This window comes from Cebus imitator, unplaced genomic scaffold (genome assembly GCF_001604975.1).
Source record: "Cebus imitator isolate Cc_AM_T3 unplaced genomic scaffold, Cebus_imitator-1.0 Scaffold93, whole genome shotgun sequence".
Taxonomy (NCBI): Eukaryota; Metazoa; Chordata; class Mammalia; order Primates; family Cebidae; genus Cebus; species Cebus imitator.
In genome coordinates, this window is record NW_016107408.1 from 6074878 (window position 1) to 6084666 (window position 9789).

Below are 9789 nucleotides of genomic sequence, written 5' to 3' on the forward strand. Positions count from 1 at the left end.
TAAATACACAGTCTTACTCTGTCACCCAGGCTGGAGTGCAGTGGTATGATCATAGCTCATTGCAGCCTCCAACTCCTAGGCTCAGGTGATCCTACTGCCTTGGCCTCCCAAAGTTCTGGGATTACAGGTATGACTGACTGTGCCTGGCCTTTGAGGAGAAAGACTTCCAGATGAGGCTAAAGAAGATGAATCTGGGCCGGATGTGGTGCCTCATGACTGTAATTACAGTGTTTTAGGAGGCCAAGGTAAGAGAATCACTTAAGGCCAGGAGTTTAATGTTGCAATGAGAGATCACAGCACTGGACTCCAGCCTGGCAGCCTGGGTGACAGATGAGATGGTGTCTCTAAAAAAAGAAAATAAAACAAAGAAAAAACAACCAAAAAACACGCGCCCCATAGGGCTATAACCAAAAGCTTGGCCTTCTCCTAGGGACCACGGGAAAATGGGTTAACTAAAAGGGACAAAAAAAACCCAGGGTCAGACAGTGGGGTACTGCTGGCTGCAAGGAGAGGAAAACAAGATGTCCTAGGCCAAGCTAGCGATTCTGTTCTTATAAACTGTTCAGAATCTGTGCCTTAAAATTCCACTGCAAAGATCAGCACTGGATTTATCTGATGAGAAGACAGCAGTACTGAAGGGGCTTGGCTGGGGATGCGGAGAGAAATATGGAGAAAGGTGAAGAGCAAGCATTAGAGGAGACAGTCTCCCCCTCTGTCCCCTAGGTGGAGGTGAGGGGACCCAGCCAGGTGAGCCTCCAAGTAGGGCTGGCCCCACTTCCCCAGAGGCCTGTGGCAGCCTCCACTCTTTTTGTTTTTTGAGATGGAGTCTTGCTCTGTTGCCCACGCTAGAGTGTAGTGGCGTGATCTTGGCTCACCACAACCTCTACCTCCTGGGTTCAAGTGATTCTCCTGCCTCAGCCTCCCGAGTAGCTGGGATAACAGGCTCACGCCACCATGCGCCGCTAATTTTTGTATTTTTAGTAGAGACAGGGTTTCACTATGTTGGTCATGCTGGTCTTGAACTCCTGACCTCGTGATCTGCTCACCTCGGCCTCCCAAAGTACTGGGATTACAAGCGTCAGCCACTGCACCCGGCACTGGCAGCCTCCACTCTCCATATACCAGGAATACTGGTTGATACCCAGAGAGGCAAGAAGGCCAATGGCTCACAGACAAGCTCCATGCTTGCCCGAAGAAGGGCTCAGAAACACAGGTTGTAAAAGGAGAAATTAGAGGGAGAATGAAGTCTTGGCACAAAATATCATTACCCCACCCCACCCCCAGCTCTAAGAATTGTGCAAGCTGTTTCCTTACCTTCATGGCCTGGAGCAGAGCCTGTGGGTCTGCCTCTGAGACACCTGAAACCTAAGTCCACAAGGAGGGTGAGGACACAGACAAGGAGGCACACTAGTCAAGGCCCATTAAAACTCAGGGCCTTGGCCCCTTGCTGCTGTTAGGGCATATGGCGCAGCAGGAGCAGACCTTGGCCAACGGAGCTCACGCAGGAGGGTGGCTTTGTTCCACTCGCTTGGGATTGGCAGTTGTTTGAAGCCAAACCTGCCTGGTTGTAGAGACTCCAAAAGCACTGCCCTTCCTGCTCCTCCCACCCTTTCATCCAGGACTGGAATTCTGCTCCTTCCCACCCATGCCAATGGACAGCTATGGAGTTTATTATGGGAAAGGAGCAACGTCTAAGACTCTAACAGTTTCAGGGAGCTCTCCTTTCCACTCATCTTACTACAGGAAAAAGAATGCAGGCTGGGCATGGTGGCTCATGCCTGTAATCCCAGCACTTTGGGAGGCTGAGTCGGGTGGATCACGAGGTCAGGAGTTCGAGACCAGCCTGACCAACATGGTAAAACTCCATCTCTTCTAAAAATGCAAAATAATTAGCAGGGCGTGGTGGCACACACCTGTAATCCCAGCTACTTGGGAGGCTGAGGAAGGGGAATTGCTTGAACCCGGGAGGCGGAGGTTGCAGTGAGCTGAGATCACACCACTGCACACCAACCTGGGTGACACAGCAAGATTCCATCTCAAAAAAAAAAGAGGATGCTGCTTTGGGTTCACTCGGCAGCCCCTGGGGCATTATTTTGCTTTAAGAACAGTGACTTTGCAGGGCTTTCTAAACCCTTTGTGGGCAGCCTGTTGGCCATGACACCCATCTCATTGTTTCTGGGGATAAGTAGAGAGGTGGAGAAGTGGGGAATGGCCAGGCTTACCTCAGCATCAGCTTCTTCCAGGCCTGCCACAGGGCTGAAGACACCATCTCCCAAGAAGGACCTGCAAAGAGGAGGCATCAGCCCCTGCCTGCATCCCAGGGCACTGGATGACTCTAAAAAGGGGAAGAGTGACTTAGAAAGTCCAAGGAAACTCTGATAGATTTCTCTGGAGAACAGAGGTGCTAAAAGGAACGTCACAGGCCACCTGATGCTGTGATTTTCCACTTTGTTAAAGCAGTAGAACTGCTTTAAAAACAAATTGTTAAAAATAATATGTAAAGGGCTGGGCATGGTGGCTCATGCCTGTAATCCCAGCAGTTTGGGAGGCTGAGGCAGGCAGATCACTTGAGGTCAGAAGTTCGAGACCAATCTGGCCAACATGGTAAAACCCTGTCTCTACTAAAAATACAAAAATTAGCCAGGTGTTGTGGCAGGCACCTGAAATCCCAGCTACTCGGGAGGCTGAGGCAGGGGAATCAATTGAACCCGGGAGGTAGAGGCTACAATGAGCCGACATCACGCCACTGCACTTCAGAGCAAGATTTCATTTCAAAAAATAAAATAAAGTAAAACAAAACAAAAACAATATGTAAGAGAGAAAAACAACCGCTCCAGATCACATGAGGGAGGAGGGCCACAAACCTCTTCCCTATCGCTTATCTGCCAGGTAAACCGTAGAACAAACACAATTTGAAAATCACTGATCTAAGCTAATGCTTTAATTGTGAGGATAAGAAAATTAGTTCTCAGAGAAGTTCAGAAACTGCCCAAGGTCATACAATAAGTAACAGATGTAGGACAGAAGCCAGGACTGCTGACCTGTGCAGTTCTCTTTAACTTCCCCAGGCTCCTTCAATAAAAGCAGGAGCTGGCCAGGTGCAGTGGCTCACATCTGTAATCCCAGCACACTGGGAGTCCGAGGCGGGTGGATCACCTGAGGTCAGGAGTTCGAGACCAGGCTGGCCAACATGGTGAAACCCCGTCTCTACCAATAACAAATTAGCCAGGCACGGTGGTGTGTGCCTGTAATCCCAGCTACTCGGGAGGCTGAGGCAGAACTGCTGGAACCTGGGAGGCAGAGGTTGCAGTGAGCTGAGATTGCGCCACTGCACTCCAGCCTGAGTAACAGAGCGAGACTCCGTCTCAAAAAAAAAAAAAAAAAAAAAAAGATTAGCTGGGTGTGGTGGTGCATGTACCTGTAGGCCCAGCTACTCAGGAGGCTGAAGTCGGGGGATTGATGCCCAAGAGGTCAAGCCTGGGGCAAGCTATGGTTGTGCCACTGCACTCCAGCCTGGGCTACGGAGACTCTCAAAAAAAAAGGGCAAGCAGATGCCTAGTAGAAAGTGGGGGGTGGAGGGGCAAAGAGCATTTAGACTAAAGTAGGTTACGGATACCCAGGCCGACCCCGCCCTTACTTTGTTCTAGCCTTTGAAGAAGGGAACATCTGAGATACACCTGTGGTGTCTCTGGCACGTGAAGCTAGTTTAACAGGCTTCTCAGGTAGTGTCACTGGAAAAAAAGAAAAGAGAAAACGTGTCATTCGGCTAAAGGGACCTGGAGTCAAGATGCAAAGGCTTGCAAACTCCCTCCCCAAGCTGTCTCTGTGTTAGGAGGAAGGAAACTGCCCCCGTAAGCAGGTCCCAATGTCACCCCTTGGAAAACCTCAATGGGAGGGAGGGCAGAACATTTCCAAGGAGGAGGTCAACCCTAAATGCCGAATACCAAATGAAGAGCCCAACCCAACTGCACCCCAAGAAAATGCAGGAGGAACAACTGCTTTTCCACAGCCCAAACTGTAGGCTGGAGTTTGCGGGTTCTCTAGGGCCATGTGGGGGAAACCTAACCTAAGCCTCTCTGTCCCTGGTGAGCTTTGCATGACCAAGAAGCCATGCTCCTTAACAGACCAATATGAACACAAATAATATGGATTAGCATCCAGAATATACAAGGAACTCTTACAACTCAACGATAAAAAGACAACCCAATTAAAAGGGGCAAAGGATCTGAACAGACATTTCTCCAAAGAAGATATACACATGGCCAAGAAGCACATGAAAAGATGCTGAACATCATCCATCATTAGGGAAATACACATCAAAACTACAATGAGATACCCACTTTATACCCTCTAGGATGGCAATAATCAAAAGAAGAAAAATAATTATTAGCAAGGATGTAGAGAAACTGGACCCCTCTTACACTGCTGGTGGGATATAAAACTGCACAGCTGCTGTGAAAAAGCAGCCTCCTCAAAAGGTTAAACCTACAGTTACCATATGGTCCAGGAATTCCACAAGAACTGAAAACACATGTCTACCCAAAAATGAGTATACAAACGTTCATAACAGCAGTATTCCTAACAGCCCAAATGTGGAAATAACTCAGATATCCATCAACTGATGAACAGCTAAACAAAATGTGATTTATCCACCCAATGGAACATTATTTAGCCGTAAAAAAAAAGTTGTACTGATTCATGCTACAGAGTGGATAAACATGGAAAATATTATGCTACATCAGAGAAGCTAAGTGTGCCAGGCATGGTGGCTCATGCCTGTAATCCCAAAACTTTGGGAGGCTGAGGCAGGTGTCTGAGGCCAGAAGTTCGAGACCAGCCTGGCCAACATGGTGAAACCCCGTCTCTACAAAAAATACAAAAATTAGCTGGGTGTGGTGGTGTGTGCCTGTAGTCCCAGCTACTTTGGAACCCGAGGCATGAGAATCGCTTGAACCCAGGAGGCAAAGGCTGCAGTGAGCAGAGATTGGGCCACTGCACTCCAGCCTGGGAGACAGAGTGAGACTCTGTCTCAAAAAAAAAAAAAGTGGTTGCCTAAGGTTGGAGGGAGGAGAGAATGAAATTGACTACTAATGGGTATGGGGTTTCTTTATGGGGTGATGGAAGTGTTCTGGAATTAGGTAGTTGTGATGGTTGTACATCTTTGTGAAGATTCTAAAACCACTAAGTTGTATACTTTACAGGAGTAGACTTTATGCTATGTAAATTCTATCTCAATTTTTAAAAAAGGCTGGGTGTAGTAGCTCATGCCTGTAATCCCAGTACTCTGGTTCATGAGGCAGGAGGATCGATTGAGCCCAGAAGCTTGGGACCAGCCTGGGCAACACAGTGAGAAAAAAAAAAAAGCAGCAGCAATGGCAGGCTAAATTAGGGGATTCTGGGAAAGGGGCACTTACTATCATCCCCTAGAAGGTCATCAAGTAAATCATCAATGGAGCCTGGAACAGAAAAGGGAGTCATGACTTCAGGAGGAAAGAAGACTGGCCCTTAAAAACCTCAAGGCTCGAGGCTTGCTAGAAGGCCTCAGGGCTTTCAGATGTTGGGACCTAGGCTTAGCTCTCCTCTCATTGGCCACGAGATGTTTTCTAAGTCTCTAGCACAAGCCATACTGTCTTGTTGAAACATCCGGAGGCAGAAATTTAAAATAACTATCTCAGCTGGGCACAGTGGTTCACGCCTGTAATCTCAGCACTTTGGGAGGCTGAGGTGGACAGATCATGAGGTCAGGAGTTCAAGACCAGCCTGGCCAACATGGTGAAACCTAATGTCCAGTAAATATACAAAAATTAGCTGGACGTGGTGGCATTTGGGCCTGTAAGCCCAGCTACTCGGGAGGCTGAGGCAGGAGAATCTCTTGAACCTGGGAGGCGGAGACTGCAGTGAGCCAAGATCGTACCACTGTACTCTAGCTTGGGTGACAAGAACGAGACTCTGTCTCAAAAAAATAAAATGAAATAAAGTAACTAACAGGATGATGGTGCAGATTTTCAGCAGAACCCGTATTCTACCTGCCTACCACAGCACACTGGTCAACGATCAGCCTTCTAGGCTCTGAATACGGCCCAGTGCGACTCTTTGGGAAAAGTTCCCCAGATTTCTAGGCACAGGGAAGCTACTTTCAGACAAGCAGGCTCTTTGTACCCTTCCATCAAAGACCCCCCAGAACTGGTCTGGATGTCCCCATCAATGGCCACTTTCTGAGGGAGGCATGTGGGGGAACCTAAGTGCGAATATCGAATTTGTTTTCCCACCCAGCTTTCCCACCCTGAATCCCAACCACGTATTTCTGGATACAGAGCCCAAGGAGGATTTTTTCCAGACTTCTCTGAGGACCAGTGAGGCAGCATAAGGAAGACCAAGGCAGCCAATGGAATAATGGGAAAAACAGCAAAACTCTCATCAAAAACATTTAAATAAAACACACATCTCATTGTTCCGGGGAAAAGGCCTATATTTGGCATAAGAGTAATATTCCATCTCTCCACTCACCTTTCCATCCCTTCTTGGTTTTTGGCGCCTAAAATGGGATAAACAAATCACATCAACATAAGTAAACAGTGAACACAGGTGGAAACTGGAAATGCAGAATGAATTGCATTGTCTTGTCAAGTCACCAGAGGCAGGGGCACCAGTGGCATTTGTAGATGCAAGTCCTTTATGCGTTCCTAGAGTTTCTGAGAACAGACTCATTCAGAGCATGGACACAGCCCCACTAACCAGTGATGGGTGCCAATGGGTGGGCAGAAGTCACTTCTTTTCCAGGCACGACATGCAAACCCTCCCAACCGAGATTCATGTGACTGGAAATGTCTTCTATTCTGACTCCTCAATAACCAGGAACAGACACTTAAAATTGCTTCCAGGCCAGGCACAGTGGCTCACGCCTGTAATCACAGTACTTTGGTAGGCCAAGGTGGGCGGATCACCTGAGGTTGGGAGTTCAAGACCAGCCTGACCAAAATGGAGAAACCTTGTCTTTATTAAAAACACAAAAAATTAGACAGGTGTGGTAGTGCATTCCTGTAATCCCAGCTACTGGGGAGGCTGAGGTAGGAGAACTGCTTGAACCCAGGAGGAAGAGGTTGCAGTGAGCCAAGATTGCACCATTGCACTCCAGCCTGGGCAAAAGAGTGAAACTCTGTCTCAAAAAACAAAACAAAAAAAACCCCTACTTCCAGCTGGATGCTCAGAAGCTCAGAAGCCACCTTACTCATCACAGTTAGGTATCAATGCCACCGCCTGTCAGTCTTCTCCAGGGTCTCCATCCTGGTCCTTGCCGCCCAGTCCCCAAAGTGCTGCATGCAGTCAAGATCTTTGCAGATGCAGAATGGGGCATGTTCGAATTTCCATGCATCTTACTCTGAACTCTGCCTACCATCTCAAGGCTCTCGGGGTTGATCGAAGCTCCTTTACAGCACTGGCCAGTTCATCAGGATTCTACCCAAATCAGGCTCATGCTTCCTAATGAAGAAAATGAAAGTGATTGCTTAAAAATGATGTAGCTTTGGCCAGGCATGGTGGCTCACACCTGTAATCCCAGCACTTTGGCAGGCTGAGGTGGGCAGATCACGAGGTCAGGAGTTTGAGACCAGCCTGACCAACATGGTGAAACCCCGTCTATACTAAAAATTCAAAAATTAGCAGGGCATAGTGGTGCACGCCTGTAATCCCAGCTACTTGGAAGGCTGAGGCAGGAGAATCGCTTGAATCTGGGAGGCGGAGGTTGCAGTGAGCCAAGATCATGCCATTGCACTCCAGCCTCGGCAACAGAGTGAGACCCCATCTAAAAAAAAAAAATGATGTAGTTTTGGCCGGATGCTGTGGCTCACACCTGCAATCTGTAATCCCAGCACTTTCAGAGGCTGAGGTGGACAGATCACCTGAGGTCAGGAGTTCGAGACCAGCCTGGCCAACATGGTGAAACCTCATCTCTACTAAAAATACAAAAATTAGCCAGGTGTGATGGCACACATCTATAACCCCAGCTACTTGGGAGGCTGAGGCATGAGACTCGCTTGAACCTGGGAGGTGGACGTTGCAGTGAGCCAAGACCATGCCATTGCACTCCAGACTAGGTGACAGAGTGGAACTCCATCTCAAAAAAAAAAAGAGCCTGGGTGAGGTGGCTCATGCCCATAATCCCAGCACTCTGGTAGGCCAAGGCAGGTGGATCACCTGAGCTCAGGAGTTTGTGATCAACCTGGCCAACATGGTGAAACCCCATCTCTACTAAAAATACAAAAAATTAGCCAGGCGTGGTGGCAAGCGCCTGTAATCCCAGGTACTCAGGAGGCTGAAGCAGGAGAATCGCTTGAACCCACCAGGCAGAGGTTGCAGTGAGCCAATATCACGCCATTGCACTCCGGCCTAGGCAATAGAGGACAGAGTGAGACTCCATCTTAAAAAAAAAATGTAGCTTCAACACAACATGAATCTGAATCCAAAGGTTGTCAAAGCTCTTCTTACTTTGCCCATTCAAGAGGTAAAGCCTATTTCCATAAATTAAAAATTCCAGGCCTGGTGCAGTAGCTCACACCTGTAATCCCAGCACTCTGGGAGGCCAAGGCAGGTGGATCACCTGAGGTCAGGAGTTTGAGACTAGTCTGGTCAACATGGTGAAACCCCATCTCTTTTAAAAATACAAAAATTAGCTGGGTGCGGTGATGTGCACCTGTAATCCCAGCTACTCAGGAGGCTCAGGCATGAGAATTGTTTGAACCCAGGAGGTGCAGGTTGCAGTGAGCTGATATCGTGGCACTGCACTCCAGCCTGGGCAACAGAAAGAGACTCTATCTTAAAAAAAAAAAAGTGCTGTAAGGCTGAGCATGGTGGCTTATGCCTGTAATCCCAGCACTTTGGGAGGCCGAGGCAGGTGGATCATGAGGTCAAAAGATGGAGACCATCGTGGCCAACATGGTGAAACTCCATCTTTACTAAAAATACAAAAATTAGCTGGACACTGTGGTGCACGCCTGTAGTTCCAGCTATTTGGGAAGCTAAGGCAGGAGAATCGCTTGAACCCGGGAGGCAGAGGTTGCAGTGCACCAAGATCGTGCCACTGCACTCCAGCTTGGCGGCAGAGCGAGACTCCGTCTGAAAAAAAAAAAAAGTGCTCAGGGTAAGTTACCCGGCTTTCTGAGGCTTTGCGATTATTTGAACAAAGGGCAGTGGCCATCATCCCTTACCCTGAAAGCCGATGTGGCAAGCGGCAAGTACTCATTTCAGAAAGGAGGTGGGTGCCTGGCTCCAAGACTGGAGCCCTTTCCCAGGCAACACCCATGACTACTTTCTAGGCAGCATTTAGCACAAAAGCAGGTGTGAGCTCTGGTTACTCTTTGCCATGATACTCTTTTTCTTTTTTAAAAATTGTTTTTAGAGACAGGTTCTCACTGTATTACCCAGGCTGGAATTGAACTCTGGGACTCAAGCATTCCTCCTGCATTGGTCTCCCAAAGTGCTGGGATTACAGGTGTGAGCCACCACGTCCAGCAACACGATTTTCACTGACGGTAGAAATATTTCCCTTTACATAGGCAGTAAATATGACCCACTGAGAATAGTTTTCCTCAGAATTAGCTCTCTTCCTCCCACTCCTCTGCTTTACCAAAACCCACCTACAGGATGTCTTGGCAGAAATGAGTCAGAGGGGTCATCTTTATGTCCCAGGTGTTGGCCTGTCCTGTTATTGGAATGCAAAGGTTAACTGGGCTTACCTACAGAGCCCACCCCGAATCCTTGTGTTTTCTTTCTTTTTTTTTTTTTTTTTTTTTT

At 48.1% G+C, this 9789-nt stretch overlaps 1 protein-coding gene across 13 annotated transcripts in view; it reads right to left on the reverse strand.

The window, feature by feature from the left end:
- FBF1 (Fas binding factor 1) overlaps positions 1 to 9789 on the reverse strand; it is a 30051-nt gene that overhangs the window by 19754 nt on the left and 508 nt on the right. For 4 of the 13 annotated variants that reach the window (XR_001827329.2, XM_017535788.2, XM_017535789.2 and 1 more), the window contains exons 2-7: positions 7394 to 7479; positions 6508 to 6535; positions 5415 to 5456; positions 3638 to 3731; positions 2223 to 2283; positions 1315 to 1365 (exon numbers count right to left, since the gene is read on the reverse strand). Coding sequence is in view for 11 of the 13 variants with exons in the window: in XM_017535788.2 (XP_017391277.1) it covers positions 1315 to 1365; positions 2223 to 2283; positions 3638 to 3731; positions 5415 to 5456; positions 6508 to 6535; positions 7394 to 7396 (279 nt within the window). In the remaining 2 variants the exon portion in view is untranslated. The other 9 variants (XM_037741060.1, XM_017535792.2, XM_017535791.2 and 6 more) reach the window with 7 other exon arrangements.